At 46.7% G+C, this 25673-nt stretch overlaps 1 protein-coding gene across 1 annotated transcript in view; it reads left to right on the top strand.

Annotated features, from left to right (window-relative positions):
• Nucleotides 1-25673, top strand: part of HMCN1 (hemicentin 1) — a 1257483-nt gene that overhangs the window by 1026001 nt on the left and 205809 nt on the right. Inside the window, exon 92 of the mRNA XM_078642741.1 lies at nt 4604-4774. Coding sequence (XP_078498867.1) covers nt 4604-4774 — 171 coding nt within the window. The remainder of the gene's footprint in view (nt 1-4603; nt 4775-25673) is intronic.

The following is a 25673-nucleotide window of genomic DNA, read 5'->3' as shown; positions in this document are numbered from 1 at the left end:
AAGAGCCCTACACACCCTAGATGTTAGAAGAGCTCTTTTATACTACACAGACAGGACTAAATCCTTCAGAAAGTCAAAACAACTATTTGTATCATTCTGTTCACCACACAAAGGCAATCCCATATCTAAAGGAGGAATTGCCAGATGGATTGTAAAGTGTATTCAAATATGCTATCTAAGGGCAAAACGTACACTAACAGTTCCTCCTAGAGCGCACTCCACTCGCAAACTAGGAGCCTCTATGGCTTTCTTAGGAAACATACCACTAGAGGACATATGTGAGGCAGCAACATGGTCTACCATACACACCTTCACTAAACACTATTGTGTTGACGTGCAAGCCAAGCAGCAAGCTGCAGTAGGCCAAGCTGTCCTTAAAACACTATTTAAGTATGCTGCAACGGATACAAGTGACCACCGCTAGGCGAGACACTGCTGCACAATCGTTGCTAAATGTACAACCTGCAGCTCATATGCCTCGAACGGAATATGCTACTTACCAGTATGCATCTGTTCTTGGCATGTAGAGCTGCAGAGTTGTACATGCCCTTCCGCCTCCCCGGGACTTGTATCCGTTCCAGTACTCATCTTACTTAGATGCACACGCATGGACATCCTTTTCTCTTTACTTCTACTAATTCCATCATTTCCCATCATGGCGAAAAACAATCTGAGGATGGAGTCGATGACCATGGGCAGTATTGTCCAAGGGAGGAGTCACCTATCTCGTGACTACAAAGACTTCTTCCAAGAAGACAACAACAACCTGCAATCATCCGAGCCCAACACCAGGTGGCGATCTATTGCTAAATGTACAACTCTGCAGCTCTACATGCCAAGAACAGATGCACACTGGTAAGTAGCGTATTCCTTCCAATGTTTCTTTTGTCCAACATACTAGACAGTGGGTGGTGCAGTATTTTGATGCAAACCGATATAGTGCTGCACATGGCATGGCCTGGGATCGTTTTAAGGTTGGTTTAAGAGGTGAAGTCATTAGTTTTGTCTGATAGAATTTTGTTAGAATTATATAGGGTATTACAGGTGGAGATATCTCCCCTACTCCTAGATCTGTTCATAGGGCTACAGTATTGTAGGATTCCCCCGGACTCCTGGCAAAGAACTTATATAGTCATTTAAAAAAAAAAGCCCTCAGACAATCCGATATCCTAACGGCCTATATCCCTTATCAATTCAAATGCCGAGCTAGGGGGTCGATTAGGATCGCGGTTTTCCCGCATCCTCCGGGCCGGCGGAAGCCACCGCTGGCCCGGAGGATGCGGGAAAACTGCTGCGGAGCCTCAAAAGACCCACCGCCATATTAGGATGGCGGTGGGTCTTTAAATCTGTCCGCAGCTTTTCCGCCGCGGTCGCCTTCCGACCGCGGCGGAAAAGCTTTAACATGGCTGGCGGTGTCTATCAGACACCGCCAGCCATATTAGGATGCTGTAAGATGTATGCTTTTCCGCGGCGGCTTTTCCGCCGTGGAAAAGCATACGGACCTTCACTTCAGGGGCCCGTTGCGGGCCCCCTGGGTGAAGGGGGGTGGGGGATGCACATGGGGAGTACCTATGGTACCCCCCTGCATCTGCGTGAACAAAGCAGCAGGCACCGCGCGGTGGCTGCCGCTTTGTATACGCAAATGCGATGCATGCATCTTTAACATTGCGGCGGGTGTAGCTTGAAGCTGCACCCGCCGCAATGTTAAAGATGGAGGATGTGACCGCCACCCTGGCGGTCACATCCTAATCTGCACGGAGGGAACGCCGCAGCACATGCGGACCTTCCCTCCTACTCTGGGGTCGCGGACGGACTCAAGTCCATCCGCGATCCTAATCAACCCCTTGATTTCCAGAATTTTAGCATCTTGGTTAGGTAGGATCATAGCTCACCTAGTCTCCCCCTGGCAACATGGCTTTATATACAGGCACCACCGATTATATCAGGCGTGCCAAAGCTTTATTTGACACAGCAGCAGTAGGAGAGATGATGGCCACGATCCTCTTGGATGCAGAAAAATCCTTCGACCGAGTGTCCTGGCAGTACCTTTGGGCAATCCTGGTGCAAAATGGGTTCGGCCCGGGTCTTATAACGACGATACGTTCAATGTATTTGAGCCCTTATGCCAAGTTACAAATTATCGGCCAGGAGTCATGCCGTATTCAGCTCGCCCGGGTGACAAAGCAGGGTTGCCCCTGTTCCCCAATTTTGTTTGCCCTATATATTGATTCGTTTATCCATCAAATCCTTCAAAACTGGATAATAAAGCCAAATGTATAAGCGGATTTGACACTAACGTAATGGCATACGCCGATTACATCGCCATTGAGACCGCAGACTGTGATGCTAGAAACAGAAAGTTTGGCTGGGGAATATGGCCGGAAATCAGGATATCTATTGAATGCAGGGAAAACTCAGATTGTTCATAACTCCAGTACTCCGTTCTCGGGTCCCCGAAGGCTGGACGCAGCAGTTTACCTTGGGGTCAGGGTTAGCAGTAGGGTCAGCTCTATATGGTCAATAAATTTGAGCCCTATGCTAAATAAGATTAGTACGGATTCAAAACGTATGGAGGGGCTCCATCTTTCGATAATAGGAAGATGCAATATTCTTCAAATGATGATTCTCCCTAAGATCTTGTATCTTTTCTGCTCCATCCCCCTCAAGTTTGAAGGCCACTTTTTAAAGAAACTAGATTCTATCTTTATTAATTTCATCTGGAGATACAAGAAAATTCGGCGATCTCTAAATTTATTAACTCTTCCTCAAGAATGTGGAGGGTGGGCGGCTCCCAACTTGGTATGCTATTACTATGCAGCCTTCCTGCAACAGATGGCGGGGTTGTTTTCATCAGAAAATGCTGGCTCGAGTATTAGGGACCAGGAGTTTGGCACTGCTATCTCCACTATAAATGAGCTGGCCATGGGCAGATCTGCGCGCGGTATGCGTCTTAGACAAGTCAAGACCAGCTACTACAAGAAAACATGATTTAAGTGTGTGATAGCAATCTGTAGATATACACCTCTGTGGAGATCCCCCCTGATTCCCGCAATGACCTATGACGTGATGGGTAGGCAATGGGAACAAAAGGGCATAACTAGAATAGGGGAGCTATACCGGGCCAATTAAATTTGCTCATTTCCAGACCTGCGAGAGGGGCATGGAGTAACTGAGGGTCACATTTTAAGTATATTCAGATTGCAAGCTTTTTAACCCCACTTAAGACCGAAAAGCTCTTCCTAAACAAAATCCCACTCCTGGAAGCAGCTACCTGCCCCCAATCTGGATAAAACATATCTATAAAATCTTAGTGGATAAAATTCCTGATGACTTAAAGAAGGTTGAAGCCAACTGGGCTAGGAAATTGGGAGATCGCGACGTTGATCTATACTGTTCAATTGCACTTAGGCTCTGATATTTTTCTCACAGCCAACTTAAAAGCACAGCACTATCAAACCATTTTAAACCTTTTTAACCATTTTTAACCTTTATTTTACTCCGGCTAAGCTTTTTAGTTGGGGCAGGAGGGAGGATGATAAATTCCTTAGGTGTGCTCAAGGGCCAGCCGACCTGATACATATGTTTTTTAACTGTGGGAAATTGTCACTCTTAATAGAAGGGATTGAGGCACTGAGTCAGAGGGTCTGCATAACCCCACTACTGATGCTTCTGGGTTATGACAACAATGTGCAACTTGATATCTCCCAGAACTTCACTTTTATTGTGGTCGCTGTTGCCTGGCTGCTTATCGCTACACAGTGGAAGGATGTTGAGCCCCCCACCTATCAGGCCTGGCTGGGCCGCTTACTTGCCATATACAATCTTGAAAGAACTTTATATAATTGTAAGAGCAGGCGCCCAAGCAGGAGAGGTCGTAAAATCTGGGCTCCCATGAGCAGGCGGCTCCCAAGGCGTAGAATTGGGAGGGACTGGCTTGCCTCGGACAGCTGAGAAAGGTTTGACCTGTCCTGCTGTCTCTTGTTAGGACAAGCTGCAGGAGAACACTATCACTCATTATATAAAGCTCCCTCTTATGTGCTTTTACTCTTTGTTGTATGGTATCTTATCCATTTGTCCAATTGTGTGGTATTTTTATCTGTACATAAAATTAACATGAAATTTATATTGAATGTCTGAAATTCTCACCTATATTAATCTGTATAGCTGTAATAACTGTTTTAACCATGCTGCTACTCTCTCCTAAAAAAATATTTTAAAAATAAAAATTAAAGGCCTTTCACTAGTCTTATTCTTGTCTCTTTAATTAAGACCTCCAAATAACCTAAAGCTACTTGTGTGTTAAACAGAACTAGGTCTCTGTACTGACTAAACTCTGAAGAGTTAGAAATACCCTTATTTCTCTAATCATTGTAATTACATTGGCTTTGGTTAATGTAAAGGAAGCAGTGAGTGGAAAACAAAAAACATGAATGTAAGCTTGTGTGATATCTAAAAACATTATTTGACAAAATTCTCACAAGTTCATAATGAGACACATATGTTTTAACTACATTTTTCATTCACATTTCATCCCTATCTCATTAATACTTGTGTGCTTCTCGATAACAGTAAGAGATCTGAATACTTTTTCAATCTTTTGCAGTTCATGGTAACTGGGGTCCTTGGATTGCCTGGGGTTCTTGCAGCCGAACCTGCAACGGTGGACAGATGAGGCGATACCGCACTTGTGACAACCCTCGCCCTGCCAGTGGTGGCAGAGCATGCACCGGTGCTGACACACAGATACAGAGGTGCAATGTTGAACTGTGTCCTGGTAAGCCCATTGTTGCCACTCTTCGTCTTTTCATCAATGGAATGGTAATATGCACATCCACAATACATTTATCAGAAAATGGACAAAAGTGTGGTTTTCCCCAAAAGGCCCTTCTCATTCTGAACAAAAGACTCCACCCCCTTTCATCTCCTCCCTTCACCAAATGGTTGTGCCACAATAAGGACCTACGTGCATTTCCGGAGGAGCCTTGTCTCCTCTGTCCTCATGTCACTGTCTACTTCTCCTCTCTCCTGCCTCCTGATGCACTTCACCTGACTGGGATAACAATATCTCCCCCAACTTGTGCACCGGAAAAGGCCTGGGGTGTTCAAAATGGAATCCAGAGGCCTTCATCAGTCTGCTTCGCTTATACTTACAATGCATATACTACAATAGTCACACACACAAACATACACAACATGCACTTGAATGGGATTAGGTGACAAAACAGGGTATAAATCTGACTGTGCATTGGCAAGACACTCTCAGCACATGACTAATGTTTAGTGAGTGAGTGAAAATAACTTTAATTTACAGAATAGAGAAGGAAAATCTTTAAATGAGGCTTTTTTTCTGTTCCTACTCCCCTTGTGCAGTGTACAGACCCTGTAGCAAGTTTAGGGTACTCTAGACTTTGTTTAAAAGGGCTGACGTAGGCTTTGCACACAGCAGGCTAGGACTCTTAGGGCCTAAGTACAATGTCAGTGAGAAATGTCTGACGGCTGGTTGGAGGCTTTCCGATTGACATTGTAGGTTTAAACTCCGACTGCCATATTACAATGATGGTGGTTGGAGTTTAAACTGGCCGGAAACCCTTCTGGGTTCGGAATAGGACTCAAAGAGCCTGTTGGCCAATCGGAAAGGCCTCATAATCCCTTAAGGACTGTGTTTCCGACGTCAGATTATAATGCCACTTTCCGACATGGAACTGCTGTCGGAAAGTGTCTTTGGGGGCCCCTAGCAGGGCCCCCTTCCACCCTGGCCCTCCACATGTTGCCCTGGGGGGCATCATTTGTGTACCCCTTCACATCCCTGCATCATGGGGCAGGCATCTCATTGTGCCTGCCACACAGTGCAGGGATGTTTAAAAACGTCAATTTTGCAATGGGAATTTGTGCTGTGGGCGGTTATGGCCCACTGCACAAGCTCCTATTGAGTTTCCTAATTGCGGTGTTGGAACCACCGACCTGAGGTTGGACGGTTCCCCATCCGCAGCGATGACATCGGAATCAGGGCCTAAATGTTTAAATGTTTACCCTCGGAATCACGTTCAAACTGTCTGCCCTAGATGTAAAGCACTATGTATAATGTTGTTTCTTCCTACAGCTTATATTTTCCAATGGTTTGCTATCTCAGAAAGCTTTATCTCACTATACTCCTAAAACCCTGCAGAATAACATGTTCGAGGCATGTGGGGTGCTGAATTCATATCTATAGCATAGATCGCCGCCTAGTGTTGGGTCCAGATGATTGCAAATTGTTGTCCTGGAAGAGTCTTCGAAGTATCACGAGATGGGTGGCTCCTCCCCTGGACTACAGTGCGCATGGGCATCGACTCCATCCCCAGATTGTTTTTTTCCGCCATTGGGTTCGGATGTATATTCGTTATCTCCAGTTCGGAATCGATATAGACTTTTCTTAAGGCCTGAAGGCCTTTTCCTATTTCTTCGGTATTGTTTTGCACTCGGTCCCAGCTCTGTTCCGGCTCAGTTCCCGAGTCGGACATCCCGATGAGTCGCGTGGCTCTTCGGTGCTCCAGGCCCGGTCGACGCAACACGACTTACGACGACACATCATGGAACGGAGCCCGTTCAAGAAATGTCCCGTGTGTGGATCGAAGTATCCCCACATCGACGTCCACCCAGTGTGCAACAAGTGCCTCTCGCCAGATGAAGCCAACTGTATGGCTTGTTCCCGGTTTCGATGGAAGAAGACGATTCGACTTCGGCGCGTGGCGCGCCTGGAGGCCCAGCAGTCGGCCCCGGCACCGGTGGACATCTTCGAGAGAGAAGACACAGACGAACAAGAAGTTCATTTGCAGATTTCACCTCCAGTGGAGGAGATCAACTACGACTACGACGAGGATGTCGAAGCGCTCGATGCAGAAGAAGTCGTCGACGAGGTAGGAGACGACAATGAGGCCTATGGGGCCATGGAAGATAGCTCAGGCGAAGAGCTATGCCCCGTTCGAACACTCACTGAGGCTCAGGTCGCGGGATCGCCTCACGGCCTTACCCAAGAACTTGCACCCAGATCCACGGCCTCGCCTACGGGCCCGGCTACGGACACTTCTGCGGAGCCGCCGGTGGTCACAACGAAACCGAAAGTGAAACCCTCGGTGTCGACGAAACCAAAAGTGATGGAGACGCCGACGAAACAGAAGACGTCTGTCCCTCTGGCCGCCTCCTCGTCTTCCGATATGTCGGGGCAGCCGAAGAAGGCTGTCGACCCGGTGAAGTCGACCAAGGGTGTTGAGCCAAAGTCGGTCAAGGGCGTCGATCCAAAATCGATCAAGGGCGTCGAGCCGAAGACTGGGGCCCCAACCCCGGGTGTCAAGGCCGCCGGCCCGAAGTCGTCGGCGCCAAAAGCCGTCGGCGCGGAAGGAGGACACAGCGCACCTAAGAAAGCTGCTCCTGTACCTCGGCCAGAGAAGGCCAAGACATCGACGCTCGAGTCTTCACACGGTGGTGGACCGAGGACGTCTGTCGGGTCAACGAAACCGTCCGCTTCCTTTACGAAGCAGGTGTCGGACTCACTGCAACGCATCAAGAACAAGGCTTCCGCGGTCGATCCGAAGGATGCTTCCACCCCAAAGCAGGCTGCCAAAACGCCACAGTCTTCGACGCCACTCCTGTTTACGTTGCCGCCGAAGGTGGCACTGAAGGCCTTCGCACCAAGGTCAGTCGCCAACGCGCCCGTGCAAGGGTCTGCAGGGTCGACGCCTTCTGCAGGGTCGAAGCTTTCTCCGCAGCTTGAGACCTTGAAGCATCGACAACCCTTGATGGAGGAGCAGTCGGAACACTTTATCGACGCCAACACCGGTAAACTTACCCTCTACAAGAGAAAGATCACGGCGACACAGCCTCTGGAGTCCTACACGATTCCTTTGAAGCGCAAGAAGCCTTCAACGGAGTCCCCGGTTCTGGTTGAGCCACTTGCTCCACAGACTACAAGAGTTGCTACACCCTCACCCACTTATTCAGATGTGGAGGCTGGGGAAGGTGATGACGAAGAGTATAACTTTCCTGACAACACTGATCCTGAGGATCACCAGGACTCTTGGGCAGCTGCAGGGGACCCAGAAGATCCGCAAACTGCCCCGGACACTCAGGTGTACAATGTCAAAACATCTCCTACTGAGGATTCTGCGGCATTTAATACTCTCATTGAAAGGGCGGCTAAAAACCACGACGTCTAGCTGCACGCTGACCCTGTTGACGTGGACTTCCTTTTTGATACCTTTTCCACGGCAGAAAAGACTGTCAAAACTCTCCCAATGTTGAAAGGGGTTCTCAAACATGCGTGAAAAACAAAGAAGGGAGGTAGAGCGAAACGACTGGATTCTTGCTCCACTGGGATACTTAGATAAACACAGAGAATCCAACCAAGAATGGGAGGGGAGGGGAGTGTTTTCAACGTGTGTTGAAGCACTCAGTGTTTTGAAAAATACCCCTCACACACCAAAAGGCCCCTTGGTGTCATGCTTCATCATCGGGGTCTTCGCACCCCTCTTAGCCTAAGACACCCCACACACCAACACCACACATAGTCTTTACTATTAGTGCTCCCGCGTAGTCGTAGGTCGCAGCACGCCGCATCCCGATAGAGGGGTGCGAAGACCCCGATGATGAAGCATGACACCAAGGGGCCTTTTGGTGTGTGAGGGGTATTTTTCAAAACACTGAGTGCTTCAACACACGTTGAAAACACTCCCCTCCCCTCCCATTCTTGTTCTCAAACATGCAGCAGACATCTTTAAAGAACCCACACGTGCCAGGGTGGTCAACCCTAGAATTGAAAAAAAATATAAGCCGGCACCTGGCGACCCTACCTACATCAAGGGCCAGTTGCCATTGGACTCTCTGGTCGTTTCTAATGCCCGGAAGAGGGCGAATTCGCAAACCACTGGTGATGCTCCTCCCCCAGACAAGGAACCTAAAGTGCTGGAGGCATCAGGGAAGAGGGTGGCGGCTCAAGCAGCCAATATCTGGCGTATCTCCAACACTCAGGCACTCTTGGCCAGATATGACAGGGCGCACTATGACACACTAGAGACCCTGTTACAACATCTACCCGATCAGTATAAAGAGGCGGCGGAAATGCTCATTCAGGAAGGGAAGCTCATCTCCAACGCTTCTATTAAATGTGCACTGGACGTGGCGGACACCGCGGCCAGGGCCATTAACACCAGTGTGATGTTGAGACGTCAGGCATGGCTCAGAATCTCCGGTTTCAAGCCAGAGATAAAAACCACCATCCTCAATCAGCCGGTCAACCCTGATAGGTTATTTGGTCCTGAGGTGGATACCACACTGGAAAAAATAAAGAAGGATACCGAGACTGCAAAGTCCATGGGAGCTCTCCAGTCCCAACAGTTTCGGGGCAGTACTTTCCGTCACTCAGGCAATAGAGGTGTTTCCAGAGGCCAGATGTCCCAGCAAACGCAATACACTAAAGGTGGGGCGCAGTCCTCTTACACCAAGCAGAGTAGAGGCGGCTATCGGGGCAACAGTGCCAAGGGCAGAGGCCGTGGAAATAACAACTCCCGTTCCTCCGCCACCACCAAACAGTGACGCCCTGCCACTGCCCCCCGACCACACAACACCTGTCGGGGGGAGACTCCAGCAGTTCCTGCCAGTCTGGAAATCCATCACCACAGACAGGTGGGTCAGGAAACTTATCCAGTTCGGTTATTGTCTGGAGTTAACATCCACTCCACCCAACATGCCACCAAAACACCGTCCTATGTCCACAGAGCATTTGCACTTATTGCAGCAGGAGGTACTTGTCATGCTGCAAAAAGGGGCAATCAAGCTCGTGCCGGTGGAAGAAGAAGGCACAGGAATGTATTCCCTGTACTTCTTAATCCCGAAGAAGGAGGGGTCCCTCAGACCCATACTGGACCTCAGACCCCTAAACCAGTATATTCTCTCAGAACACTTTCACATGCTGACGCTGCAGCAAGTTCTTCCGTTGCTCAACCAGGGAGACTTCCTCGCAACCTTGGATCTCAAGGATGCATACTTTCACATTCCACTAAATCCTTCACACAGAAAATACCTCAGATTCACAATTCAGGGCTGGCATTATCAGTTCAAGGTACTCCCTTTCGGAGTGACCACGGCGCCCAGGGTGTTCACAAAATGCCTAGCTACAGTGGCTGCGCACCTCCGGAGGCAGAACGTTCACTTTTACCCTTATCTGGACGACTGGCTTGTCCAGGCAAAGTCGGCTCAGCTGTGCGCCGCCAACATGTCCCACACCATTCACCTTCTACACAGTCTGGGGTTCTCACTAAATTATCCCAAATCGCACCTTCAGCCAGCCCATGTGCGGCAGTATCTGGGCGCGACGATAAATACTCTGGCGGCCACGGCTCAGCCCAATTCTGTGAGGGTCGACAGCATTCAGTCGCTCATCCAGAAGTTCAGAGCGCAACACTCGCTTCCAGCAAGAGTGTTCATGCAGTTGATAGGCATGAAGGCCTCCTGCATCTTAATAGTCCCGCACGCGAGGCTACATATGCGTACGCTTAAGGAGTGCTTGGCACGTCAGTGGAATCAGGCTCACGGACAGTTAAAGGACCTAGTGTTGGTGACCGGTCGGGCATACCACTCTCTGCATTGGTGGAATCCACACAACCTTTGCAAGGGCCGACCGTTCCAGGAGCCTGTGCCACAACTTATCCTGACGACGGACGCATCTCTCCAGGGATGGGGAGCTCATGTACTCCACTACACGGTGCAGGGACTATGGACGACGCAGCAACAGAAGATGCACATCAACTACCTAGAACTGCTGGCAATCTTCATGGCGATGAAGGCATTCAAAGTACATCTGTGCAACAAAGTCGTGTTGATCCGGACGGACAACATGACAGCCATGTACTACATTCAGAAGCAGGGAGGTACACACTCTCCACAGTTGTCTCATCTGGCTCAGAGCATGTGGAAGTGGGCCATTCAGAGGAACATCTTCCTCATGGCGGAACACCTCCCGGGCAAGGACAATCAAATGGCGGATCTACTCAGCAGGTACAGCCATCAAATGCACGAGTGGGAGATACATCCATCAGTACTCCACCCGTACTTCCAGCAGTGGGGTCATCCACAGATAGACCTGTTTGCCACAAGGGAAAACGCAAAATGCCAACACTTTGCCGCCAGGTTCCCTCACCCACAGTCGCAGGGCAATGCGATATGGATGAACTGGTCAGGCAGATTTGCGTACGCTTTTCCCCCAGTACCTCTCATACCGCTGGTGGCACGAAAGCTAAAGCAACACTCGATGACACTCATCCTGGTTGCTCCAACGTGGGCACGCCAACCATGGTACACCACGTTTCTAGAACTCTCCGTGGTATTGCATCAGAGGCTGCGCCTCACGCCCAGACTTTTCACGCAGGGCCATGGCGACATTCAGCACCCAGACCCGCAACAGCTCAACCTGGCGATCTGGCTCCTGAAGTCTTAGAATTTGGCTACCTTAACTTACCTCCCGACTGCATGAATATCATACGGGAGGCAAGGAAGCCCACCACCAGAGCCTGCTATGCAGCAAAATGGAAGCGGTTTGTCATTTACTGTACGGAACACAACATCAACCCGCTAGATGCATCCACTCACAACATCATCTGTTATTTGTTACATCTTTACAAATGCAAGCTGGCATATGCTTCCATTCGGATACACTTATCCGCCATAGTAGCTTACCTCCAAAACAGGCAGCATCTCTCCGTTTTCAGAGTGCCTTCCATTAAAGCCTTCCTAGAAGGACTGAAATGAGTCATCCCTCCCAGGACCCCGCCAGCTCCTGTATGGAACCTTAATGTGGTCCTCACCAGGCTGATGGGTCCACCTTTTGAGCCTCTGCATTCATGCGAGGTTCAGTTTTTAACATGGAAAGTGGCTTTTCTAATAGCCATTACGTCTCTGCGACGTGTTAGTGAGCTCCAGGCGCTCACTGTACAAGAGCCATTCATACAAATTCACTCGAACAGGGTGGTGCTGCGCACTAACCCTAAATTTCTTCCTAAGGTGGTTTCACAGTTCCATGTCAATCAAACCATTGAACTGCCCGCGTTCTTTCAAAACCCAGAGACAGTAGCCGAAAGAATGCTCCACACTCTTGACGTCAAACGAGCTTTGATGTACTACATCAATAGAACCAAAGATTTTAGGAAGACACAACAACTCTTTGTTGCCTTTTTGGCCCAGCACAAAGGCAACCCCATTTCCAAAGCAGGTATAGCCAGGTGAATCGTTAAGTGTATACAAATCTGCTATCACAAGGCTAAGCGCACTTTAACGGTCCCCCCCAGAGCCCACTCCACCCGCAAGTTGGGGGCCTCCATGGCTTTCCTTGGTAATATCCCTTTGGAAGACATTTGTAGAGCAGCCACATGGTCTACACCACACACATTTACTAAACACTACTGTGTAGATGTGCACTCCAAGCACCAAGCAGCTGTAGGGCAGGCTGTTCTTAAGACACTTTTCAAAACGTCTGCAGCTGGCACAGGCGGCCGCCGTTAATGGAGGGACTGCTATTTATTCTATGCTATAGATATGAATTCAGCAGCCCACATGCCTCGAACTGAATATGCTACTTACCAGTATGCATCTGTTCTTGGCATGTAGGGCTGCTGACATTCATATCGCCCGCCCTCCTCCCCGGCGCCTGTAGCGGCTGCAGAATTCAAACTTACTCTTAGCATGGTCATCCCTCACACTGTTACTCCATCTTCGCCACAATGGCTAAAAACAATCTGGGGATGGAGTCGATGCCCATGCGCACTGTAGTCCAGGGGAGGAGCCACCTATCTCGTGATACTTCGAAGACTCTTCCAGGACAGCAATGTGCAATCATCCGGACCCAACACTAGGCGGCGATCTATGCTATGGATATGAATGTCAGCAGCCCTACATGCCAAGAACAGATGCATACTGGTAAGTAGCATATTCATTACATTGGCATACTTTCTTTCTTGAGAGTGACCATCCTCTTTCTTTTCTCTGCATATCTTCGATTTCAGAGTATAGCCTCCTCTCAGTTGCACGCCTGTCTGCCTTAATCCTACTTATTGTAGTTCTGCAATCGGCTGATACCTTATTTCATAAATCACAACCTCTCCTCTTTAAAATGCTATCCCAGTAATCTAACATTTACATTGCCTCTGCCAGCCTATCAATCTCACCAACCATTTACCTGAAACCACATAACTCCTACTAATCATCACAACTACTTAGCATTAATATATCACAAAGTGTCCAGAGTAAATGCATGCAATTTGTTCTTGAGAGAACATGACTAATCACAATAACCAATAATAAGCACTAGTTTAACCACTAACCTTGAGTTCCGAAATAGCTTGCTACTCACCATAAAGCGTTTTAACGTCTCATCAGGGGTGGTAAAAGCTCTGTAAATCCAGTTACATTTACAATATTATTAGCATAGACAGTTGGCGATTCAACCATACCCACATGATGAAATCACTCAAAAAGACTCCTGTTACGTAGTCCTGTAGCTATTTTTGAGAAGAGATGAGGGCAAGCGAGTTAACTTGTTTCTTCTTCACTCTTGAACAGTTGTTCATTCTATTCATGTTTGGCAAAGCCATTGCTGTCCCTAAATCAAGTCCAAGTCACACACTGTCCTCTCACTCTGAGAACATCAAACCTTAGTCTTTGGGTGACTTTCCTGAAGTGGGATATTAAAAACATAAATCACTCTATGAGCACTTTCACATGAGGACAAGAAAACATCTGAAGGCGCTGGCTCTTATTGCACAACCACTGGTCCAGCAAGCTCTCCATCAGATATATTGAATGCAACATTATTTGAAACAAAATGTATTGTTGTAAGGGGGAGGATGTGATTTTAAAACTCATAAACTATCTGTTAGCTAAAATCTGGAACTAAAAGAATAATTTGAGCCAAATTAGCTGAAAACGACATGTGCCCACATAATGTCATTGTAGTTATTGATTATAGTCTTAAAGAATGCATTTGATCTTTAGGCATTGCCTATTTTGTAAGCGTGAAACTCATTGAGGTTCGGAACATTTGACACATACCGCCTCTCCCTCTCCTGGTAGATGTGGGATTGAAAGCCCTGCTCTGGGCAATGAGTTATCACCAGTGATAGTAGAACAACAGTCACAGGCTGTTAATCTTCCACTCTAAGGCCCGGGATAAACTTGTGACATGGCCTATGTGTAACTCATATATTTTCCAACTAACAGATTACGCTTTTCGTAATAAACCGGTCCTGAGCCTCTCCTAGCAAATCTTTTCAGATAAATAGTTTCCCCAACACTTACAAAGCATCCTTTCAATACTTATTACTCAGTAAATTCATTGCAAGCCTATGGTGTCTGTAAGCTCATGGGGAGAAACAAGAAAAAGGTAGAGATATTCTTCTGTTACACCAAAATATACTTTGCCTTCTGCCTTCTGCCTCCCGTGAGCACCATGTTTTCAGGCCTTCATCAAGCACTGGAGTAGTGTTGTCCACTCCAGGACAAAGGCTCTGGCTAGTATGCACCGACCCAGAATATTGCAAGAGGGGCACTGATCAAGTAATAGAACCAGTAACATTGCTGTGGGCAAAGTTACAAATAATTTTCACTGCAGCCCAAAGTTTAAGGAGGATATCAAGGCAGCAAGCCGCAAAATGTCGGCGGTCTCATACACGATTCTAGATATCCATAGAGTAGATCTTATATGAAGAGGCACACATGTTGTCACAGGCAGAAACACCACCACTACCTGAAATAATGCTGGAATAACTTACAATGTGGGGTTGATATTGATGGAAGCTCTCTGTGCCAAGTTGTTAATGTCAATATATTTTATCTCCTGAAACCAAGTTGTTTCCTTCCTTTTTTGTGCACCCAAATGTTTTTTCAATCAAAGAGAAGCAAGCAAGCTACCAGGTTCCTTAGAGATGTCCCTCACACTAGGTGTGGAAAAACACCTTTAAGGTTTTTTAAAAGACCCTATACCCTCCAACCTAGTTGATGGCAAGCTTCATATTTGGGGTCCTACCCGAGACATCTAGTGCGTCAAGGGTGTGCTTCAACGTCTGAGTGCAGCAGAGCTGGATTTTTCTGGGTATCTCAAATGAGACAAGGAGGTGAATTAAAATTGTCTGATGGGTTCCCCACCAATGTGGTGTACTTTTAAATATTAGTACCTTTGGACAAGAATTAAAAGCAGTGGTGGATGCATAGGGGTGATCACGCATGTGATGCGGCCTCCAGAGCTCCATATCTTACCTCTGAACGTCTCATTGTAGGGTTGGAAACAAGTGGATCACCCTTGACTAATGAGTGACAACAGGGCTCGCCCCTGCAGAGTATCCATGTAGTAATCACTACTGATAAAAACTCAAATGGAGTAATACAAAAACCATAAGTTACGCACTGTGAGTCTAACGCATGCATTAGCACGCACTTGATTTTAGTCCTGAGAAAAGACATACTGACCCATAGGAGGAGCAGCACAGATGCTATGGGTGAAACGTGTTGGCCTATATAAAGAATGTGAGAGGTCATTAGTACCTCGCTATGCATCCGCCACTGCTTTTAATCCTTGTCCAAGTGTACCTTTATTAACAAGCATTGGCATAGCCAATAGGTCTTGCCTTTGGGACCTTCTAAGTCATCAAAATTAAAACTGAAGATATAAGAGTTTACATTTACCACTAGTATGATAGTATTAGGATGCAATTGGTAGGAAAAAGGGATACAAACTGGTCAGTGTGGAAAGGAACCTCTAAAGAGGTTAAGAAAAGACAGTGTGCAGTGCAGAAGGGATTTCTAACAGATTTGATTAAAGCCTGCATGTGAGGTGAGATGTTATATTGTTACTTTTAATCCCAAATGTTTCTTTTTGTCAACTGCTTGTTAAATGTTTCTTTTTGTTAACTGACAGTGCTCTGTGCTTCCTGCACTCAGCAGATAATTTGTTTTCAAGTTCTGGGCTCTGTCGGAGGTACCATGATTAGAGCTGCCTTAAAAACTTTCCAGAGGCAGACCGGCTGGATGAGACACTCTTGGTTACTCAGCGAGTCCGTTTCATTTTGCAACATTTCTTTTGGCAGCCTGTTAATTATTAAATGCATTTTTGAATTATCAGGCTGACAGAAGAAATGATGCAAAATAAAATGGACTCCCTGAGTAACCAAGAGGGTCTCAGCCAGCCGGGCTGCCTCTGAAACATCTGGAAAGTTAATGAAGGGATGAGCAGAAGGGAGCTGCAAAGGAGATACAAGCGACCCCAGCTCCACCCCTGCCCCCTCCTCCAACGGCCGTGCCACAGAGCCCGAGAGGCAGCAACTGAGGAGCAGGAACTGTCTGCCGACTAGTCTAGCCCTGAATTTTCCTGCACCCATTAAAGGGCTCAGTGAGGCTATTTATTTATTTATTTATTTATTTTAGTGTTTTATAGAGCACTAACTTGACCCGTGAGGGTATCAGAACGCTTTACACGGTTTACAGAGGTGAACAACCAAAACGTCTTAAAGTACAGAAATATACAAGATGGTTGGAGAGGGGCAGGGGTGCTGGGAACATATGGGGAACATAGGGGGAAAAAAGAGGCACACAAGTGTATGGTTACAATTATAGTTAGAATCAGTAAAAAAACAAAAGTGCCACATTTCTCGGTGGGGTGAATTGCTGATCTGAGGAAGAAGTGATAGTCTTAGATTATTCAGGCACACTGTGGTGGTGGTTGGTGGTTGAGGACAGGCCTTAGACGAGGAATTTACCCATGAGGAAAGTTTTGGTCTCCTTCATGAAGCGTGCTAGTGAAGGGATTCTTCTGATGGCGGGTGGGAAAGGGTTCCAAATTCTTGGTGCTGCTCCAGTGAAAGCCCTATTGTAGGTTCTTTTTTTCTGAAAACGGGCAGGTTGGAGCAAGAGGTTTCTAGCGAACCAAGAGTTCCTGCTTAATGAGCCTTGTGTGTAATGCATGCCAGTTTCAGCTGTATTCTGATCTCTAGAGGGAGCCAGTTCAGCGTTTTCAGATATGGAGAGATGTGGTTGAATTTCCTAGTGCCGGTGAGTAGTCTGGCAGCTGCATTGAGGCAGGCTTTTAAAGGTGCCAAGGAGATCTTGGGTAATCCCCAGTGGGTGGAACAGCCATATTCCAGTCTAGAGATGACTAGTGCTTGGACTGCCATTTTTAAGTCAGGAGCATCGATGAAAGGATTCAGCTTCCAAAGGTAGCCCAGGGGAAATCTGGCTGATTTAGCCATCGAGTTAATGTGGTCTCGCATGTTCAGGTTACAGTCGAGGATTATGCCCAGAGATTTGGCGGAGTCTATGATGGTTGGCGGGCAGTTTAAGGCTGTGATGGCCTTGATCCACATCTGAATCTCTGGGTTGGCTTTTGAAGGGGAGATTAGGAGAAATTCAGTTTTCTTTGCGGTGAGTTTGAGTTGGTTAGAGGCTAGCCATTGGACGGTCAGTTTCAGGGTCTCGTTCAGGGAGAGCATCTCCTCGAGCGAAGAAATATTATTGTATATTTGGGTGTCGTCCGCGTACATATGGTAGGAGATATTAGCGGTACGAAGAACTTAGGTGAGTGGCTCCAAGTAAAGATTAAAGAGGGTGGGGGACACGGTTGAACCTTGTGGGACTCCAACCATGACCGGGGTGGGAGCTGATAGGTTGCCGTTAATGAGGAATCTCTGAGATCGGTTGTGGAGGAAGGACCTGAACCATTCTAAGACAATGCCATCCAAATCCATCCTGAGTTTGAGGCGTTCGATTATCATTATTGACCGTGTCGAAGGCGGAGGATAGATCTAAGAAGATTAGAATGCATGTATTGCCTTGGTCTAGGGCTTGGAGGGCATCGTCCACGATGTGGAGCATAGTAGTTTCAGTGCTATGCCCAGTCTGAATCCAGAACGGAGGCCATCAAGTAGGTGGAAGTTGTTGATGTGCTGACATAGTTGCTGTTGTACACACTTCTCCAACACTTTAGCTAACAGAGGGATATTGGAGATAGGTCTGAAGTTGTCAGGGGAGGTTGGATCCAGTGATGTTTTTTTTTTTTTTTAAATAGGGAGGACTAGGCTGGCTTTCAAGGGGTCGATCCCTGCTGGAGAGGCGTTGATTATTGCAATCCAGCAAGGAACAACGGACTGGGAGGCACCAGCGAGGCAGTTGGATGTAGCGGGTCATTGAAGTGGTTATTTGGGTTTAAGGTAGAGAGGATTTAAGAGATGCAGTCTTTGTCATAGTATTCGAAGTCGGTCCAGCGTGCTTGGTTTTTAGGTGAGGCCAGTGGGGGTAGTTTAAAGTGGGGGCAGGTACGGAAGGGTTTGAGGATATGTGGCGGTACTGAGTTCAATTCCTAATGCCGTGATTTTATCAGCGAAAGAAAGAGGAGAATTCCTCCGTTGATATTAGAGACTTAGGAGACTCTTTCGGTGTTTTGGCCAGTTTATTTGATTGCTATTTGACCAGTTCAAAGAGCTTGCAGGGTCTATTCTTAGCATTACCCTATTTCGATCTGAAGTATTCTTTTTTGGCTAGTGCATGTTTTTTTTTTAATGAAACAAAGTGCTGTGATCCTTAGAAGGCGAGCTTGTTGTGCTGTTGCAGGCTGTGAGCATAAAGAAAGTGCAGCCATTAGAACAAGCAGCGCCATATGCCAGCCAGCGGGGAGGAGAGGGCAGTTAGAGAAAGTAGTGCACTTGCAGAAAACATATGGCCCATATCAAGAGTATCTGTGTCGCCGGGGCGAACTCCAGGAAGGGAACTCAACCCCCACAAGGTGGGACAAATGTGTCCTATACACCAACCAACACTATGGAACTAGTGAAGGCTAACCAAGCAGCCTATAAAGAGCAGGGGACGTGTTGTGGGTGTGTTTCATCTCTAGATACCGTATACTACATGCCCGCAGAGCAGCGCATGCGTGCTGCCTCTAGGCTCGACCTAAAAAGTACACCATATTGGTGGTTAACTCATTACGCAATGCTAATTCACCTCCTTGTCTCATTTGAGATAAAAAAAAAAAAACCAAAAAAACAGCTCAGCTGTAATCAGGCGTCAAAGCACACACTTGACTTGCTAAGTGTCTCGGGTGGGACATGTGCTTTTTCCACACCTAGTGAGAGGGACATCTCTAAGGAACATGGTAGAATGCTTGCTTCTCTTTGATTGAAGATAGATCTTTTCTTTGTTATCCCTTCTCCCAAATATTGGCCATGTGTAAATAACGAGGAGTACCTGTAGATGATCAGAACAATCAGTAGAGATTACAACTTCAATTGTGAGAATAATTTTTCTAAGATGATAAAGGTGGAGCTTTTAGTGTGTAGGCTTAATGAGTGTTTAGTAAGCGTGTTATCCTATTAGAAGAAGTATACAGATTGATTACTGTTTCATTAGAATCACCCCAGTAAGGGTTAAAGTAATCTTGAAAGAGGTTGGACATTAGAGTTAGAATAGTTTTATTGATTCCTAAACTGTTCCATGCTTCTCTCAATGAAAGTTGAGTTGTCACTGGGCAAAGGTTGACCACATTTAGTCTGAAGTAAAAAGACTTTTAAAATGTGATTTCAAGGACTAAGTATTAGAAAGAAGAGTGGTGATAGAGAGGCAACAGACTGCAGTGGATAACATCCCTGTGAACTAACAGAGCACCTCCACAAGACATGCTATCACTGACTGATAACATTTTCAGACAGAGTTAGCATATCCACAATGTTCCAAGAGGTGTCATTACACAAAGAGTCAGTCAAGAGTAGGAGATCAAGATTAATAATAGCATCAGGGACTGCCAATCTGTGTTTCACAGAACTTCCACTACCTTGAGTTTCCAGCAAAGATCCAACAACAGTGCACCCTGTGCCTATGTTATCTCAACAACAAATTGTGAATAGAACCTCGGGGTTCAATGATCCACAAGTAAGCTTCAGTTAAACATTGTACAATATGGACATCAGTGGCACAGGAGTACAGCCACTTCTATTGGCCTTTGAGAAGCACATAAATACTGCACTCAATGACATATGTTGTTGCTTCTATGATGACTAATCTGACACCGAAAGTGTTTGTGAAAAGAGAGGAATAAATGTAACACCAAATGTGCCTCAAAACAATTAACTATGTCTCAAAAATGGAGGTATGACGGTACAACGCGTACCGTTTCAACACGTGCCTTTACAGCGCGTCTTTAACAACGCAAGTCGTTACAACGACTTGCGCTGTTGGGCGCGGATAGTGAATAGTATAATTTACTATTCTAACACCAGTCCCCGTGGATAGTAAGGAAGGTGTTGGAATAGTAAATATACTATTCTTTATCCTTTAGCGCCCTCCAGCGCAAGTCGTGGTTACTACTTGCGTTGTAAAGGACGCGTCGTAAAAGCACTGCGGGGTAACATCCGCGTTGAAAAGGATGTTCCCCCTCAAAAATATGCTGAATCCCATTAAAAAATATTTGTTGAATTTATGACCTTGAACTAACATTTTCATTGTCTCCATTTGGTGTATCAGAGACACAATGAATGAAAAGCAATTTAAGGTATTCAGCTTTGTAAGTCCAAAGTCCAAACTCATCTTCTCATGCAGCTGATCATTATTTCTAGTGGTACAGGCATGTTGTGCCTCTGTTTTGTAGTGCAGTTATGACAACTTGCCTAACCAGAGAGGTAATCAAAAAGGTGATGGGTGAAATGCTTGAATTGATCTTGTTGACAGATAGGGCTTCATTCCGATATCAGTCGGAAAGGCTCCGAACAGCAGACGGATTCTCCTAAACTGTGTCGGAACCTCTGTTTCCGACTGACTCAGAAACATTTCCTCACAACCGATTACGATGGAAAGGTAACTGTTTGGGCAGTCCAAATCGTTTCTTACCGGCATTCGGAGATTCCGAGTTGTTCAAAGCCGAATCGTACAGCACTACGGACCACGTTTCTTACCAATGTATTACGATGTCAGATTCAGATAGCCTTTCGAAATTGGTCCGTCCGACACAGAACGGCTGTCGGAAACTGACTTTGGGAGCCCGTAGCAGGCCCCCCCTTCACCCTGAGGCCTCCGGTTAGGGCCTGTGGGGGTACTCAAGGGACCCCTCTTTAAAACCATGGCACAGGCACCATAGAGTGGCTGCAACAGGGCGCAAGGTTTTTCGCAACCACTCCTTTTTAGGTCTCCCTGAGCCAGCGCGCATGCGCTGTCAGCGAGACATTTAGTAAGCGGGTTCCAAAAGTGCTACCCAACACAGGCTTGCAGGCTACCAGCTTGCTAGAACACGCACACGAGCGCGCAAAGTGCACAGCACTTTTTCCCGTCGCGCCCGTGCGCACAACTCGCGTCCCACGTGGAAAACAGAGAAAACGCCACAGCAAAAGAGAATTGCGCGTAGTCATCTTCAACAGATGAAGCAACCACTCTTTAGCCAATGGAAATGAGCCTTGCATAACAATGTCGCTGTAAAGTTTTCTATCTCTCATTTTATTGGTTAACCAATCGATTGTTTGTTGCTCTCATTTTATTGGTTAAGCTCACAGGCCTGCTCCGGGCACTCACGAGGCACAAGATGTATGTGCTTGGACCAGAATGACCTTCCTTGTTCCTCTTCCTCTCTCCTCACCGGCCTCTAGCTCTCCTTCATGGCCCCGCCTCCTGCGTACTGCTTTTAATGCCCCTTTACCCTCTTGAACGATTCCTCACTGTCATTGACTCTGCTCAGAGTGCTTTTATGTCCCTTTACTTCATCTGACTCTTTTCCTGTGCTCCTTCCTCTGTTTCACTGACTCAATTTCTCCAAAAGCTGGGCTGGACACTCCATCACTGCCTTTCTTCTCTTCACTGTCTGCACCTCTGCCAAGACTGAGCCCGATCCTCCATTTCCTTTATAATGTTTTTCCATCACTGCACGTCTCTGCCTGTCATTCGTAGCACCCACCTCTCCTTTAATGATTGCTTCACCTTCATTCCAGGCCCGGACTGGCAATGCCGGGCACCGGGCAATCCCCCGGTAGGCTGCCAGGGGTGGGGGCCGGTTTTATGACCGGGGGCCGGTTTTGTTGCTGGGTGGGGTGGGCGGCCGATTTTTTGTGCTGCACTCAGTACTGTAGTCACTTACTCACTACTGTACTGCTGCGTCTACTGATTCTCACTGTCTTCTCGCTCCTGGGGAAAAAACACAATTGAATTCATCTCTGCTGGTCGGTGCTGGATAAATAATGCAGCAGCAGTCAGGGTCATTGTAGGAGTCGGTTCGGGTCGCGCGCATGCGTCGAGTCTGCACAGCCTGCTCAGTCTTCAGTTCACAGACTAGTTTGTTCACCCACCTTAGGGGGATGGGGCGGGCGCGGCTGTTGGTGGTGACACATGCGCATTGGGGCTCGTGCTATAAAAAGTGCGCGTGACCCCTGATTCCAGAACACAGAGACTGAGAGTGAGGCCCAGACGACGAGAGGCCCTCTCACACGCCACCCCAGAATTTAATTATTTCTACCTGTAGTAGTCCCCCGTCCCGTGCCCTGCCTGTCCCAGTGTGAGTATCCAGTCCCAGTGTCCCACTGTCCCTGGCTGCGGCCGACAGTTTGCCAGTGCCACCCGCCGCCAGGTGAGTGTTGTTTCCATTAATGCATTTGCAATCAGATATTCTCGTATCTGCGCACTGTGCATTATCTCAGATAATGCACAGTGCGCAGATAGGAGATGTGATGTGAGATAATAAGAGGAGCAACTTACTGGGACACTTGGCGCACCGCTTCACAAGAAATGGAAACTGCTTGGTGAGGAATGCATATTGCGCAAAACAAAGTAAATTCGTCCAAGTGGCGCCTCACGACTTTACCTTCCATGGGTGGAAACTGGCTGTGGCTCTTGCTTTCCGCAAATGTGCCTGTACTGAGAAGCACTTCTGCCAAGCTCTCCTGCACGATAACCAATCAGGGGGCTGCTGAAAAATAGCCTCTTTATGCCATCCATTGAAGGTGGAAACGAGTTCTTCTTTATGTACACAGCTGGTGTTTAAATATTTAGCTACTTACCTAAAAAAAACATAAAAATTATACAGTCATCGTAAAGACACTTTATTCGTCTCAAAATCGGGAGCAACTATCATCTGATGAATAGACAACACTCCTATACAAGTGCCTGCCCCCCGGCCCCAACCTCCGCTTTCCGCCCACCCGAGTCATTGCACAGGCGCTAATGATATCTCTGAGGTCAGCGCTACGCGCACCAGCTCCACTTACCTCGGCGATGGATGGGCTGGCCTTGATGGGCTCGTAGAACGGATGGCAGTCCTGGGTCTCCATAGCTGCCAAGCTTTCAGATCGCTATAAGTGACATTTTCATCATTTTTTCAGTGTAGTTATGAGTGCAGTGGTCGAAGTGGGCGGGATCGCAGGGCACGGGGTGCCCCTTCTTCTTTAATTTGATTGATTCTGTTCCCCAACTTTATTATTTTAAACACACGTCGCAAAGAAGGCAAAGTCTCTTCTTTCCTCCTCAGAGAAGACAAGGTTAGTTTCGACCTCTGCTCTGCAGCTGATAGCTGTCCCTCTCTCTTTCTCACTCATCCTCCCTCTCTTTCTGTCTGGCTTTTCCTCACTTACTGGAAACCGTGACTTCAAGAAACGGGTTCTCACCCTCTCTATCCCACGTTCGTTTATTTGTTCCTCTGTGAAATGGCTCCAAAACGAAAAACACTTTTACAGGAAATATCTTTTTCGGACATTTTTCTATTCCAAAGTACAGCTTTGGGACGTAGGAAAATAAATGGTTCAAAATGTGAAAAAATAACTAAACAAATGTTGCTTTATTTGATAGGCGCTTCAAAGAGATCTTAGAGACTCAGTTCACCTCTTGACGGAGTCGGGAGTTAAACAGGCCAGCTCCTTTCCACTTTCTCCTTGCACTATAGTTGCTACTCTCTGTTAAAGAGGTTCTCAGCGAGACCCTTAACATACACAGGTGAAACACTGGCTCAGTCAGAGATAAAAGTAAAAATAATAAGAATAGCAGCAAAAATTACAATAATGATTATGACTATAACAAAAAGGTCCAAGTGTGACCCTAAAGTGTGCTGATGAAATACATATGATTATTGTTGGGACGCTGCGAATGACGCTCTCTTCTCTGTGTGCCATATTACCTGATCTCCTAAACATGCATGCTTTCAGGATCGGAAGAAGATGGGGGTAGGGGGTTCCACAGTGTGTGGGCACCACTTGAAGACAATGGCCATTACTTGTTGGCAGCCAGGAAATGTTTGTGAGAGATGGAACATAATTAAAAGGCATGTCACTCAGCTGTCGCAGGGTTTCTGTTCTCACACAGAACTGTGCACAGAGGAGTGGAACCTCGGCAAATTAGGGTGTCCCAAAACTCACCTTAGCAACCAACTCACCCCTTACCGAGCTAGCTACAGTGTCTCATTGGACATATCAAACTCCCAATGTTTAGACAAACCAGAACATGAACTTACAGTACCTCAGGGTACGTGGGACTCATGAACACTCTTTCGTTATATTATCATTACAAACCAGAACATGGAGTAAAGAAGACACATGTGCATTTGAAATGTTTATTTACTAATGCCGTCTTCTCAGGCGCAGTATCTTAGATAATACAAGTATACTTATTATCAGTAGCAAAATTATCAGCATAGTTACTAAGACATAAAAAGCGAATGGTGACAGCATGTTAACATACTGTAATGAATAAGAGTTAACAACACTTATATCTCACCCTCCCTAACACATATATTATTAGCTAAGAAGGTCTCTTTGGGTTGTTTCAGGGCGGGCCCATACCTTAGTGTCCTAGCATGAAGGAATCACATCAGCATACACCAGCTCTCTCTGCATGTGCACCGCATCAAGTGTGTCCTATGTGCCTCGTGCAAAGCAATATCAATCCCGCCTGAAGCCAGAGTTGGCAAAGGCTGCACTTGTGTTATGACTATGAAGGCGTGGAGATCAGACCTCATAACAATTCCATATCGTGTTGTTCCTGAAACTTCAGCACTCTTCGTGCAGACATAGTTTATTAAGCAAAGCTGATATCAGAGCAATAACATATTATTCTCACATACACCACGGCAAACTACTAGGTTGAAAGCTAAGTCAACAATTAAGTGTCGTGTGCAGAAGTTGCAAGAAAGAAAAATGGCGTTTAAACCTCAAATGTACCTATGCTAACTTAAACACGATATAAGGATATACAGGAGCTATATGACACCCCCCCCATGATCCGAGAACGGACTAAATATGATAACAGAAGTGCCATCCCATGAGAGCAGAACTCAACAGTAAACGAGCATGAATTGAAACTAAAGATCAAAAAGGTAATGCTAAAATATAGCCCAAAAATATAATGTGGCTCAAGCCAATAGGCAAGAAAAATTAAAAATTCATGACAAATAAGTCAACGAAATGCTATAAATCAGCAAGTCAATTCGAAGCAGTGTCTATGACAAAACTGTATATGAAAAATAAGTAGCAACAGCCTCCAATATGAAGTCACTGTCCTCATCCGAAAACAGTTCAGCCATCCAATTTAAAAGATGAAAGGAACATACGTGTTCCTCCAGCACCGGATCCTCTATAACCATCAGAGGACAGCTCGGTGGGTATTCAAGAAAACTTAGTTCCAAGAAATTCCGTGCTGCCGACAACACATCC

The sequence above is a fragment of the Lissotriton helveticus genome, chromosome 1_1 (assembly GCF_964261635.1).
Source record: "Lissotriton helveticus chromosome 1_1, aLisHel1.1, whole genome shotgun sequence".
Lineage (NCBI taxonomy): Eukaryota > Metazoa > Chordata > Amphibia > Caudata > Salamandridae > Lissotriton > Lissotriton helveticus.
This window is presented reverse-complemented; position numbering and strand designations above follow the sequence as displayed.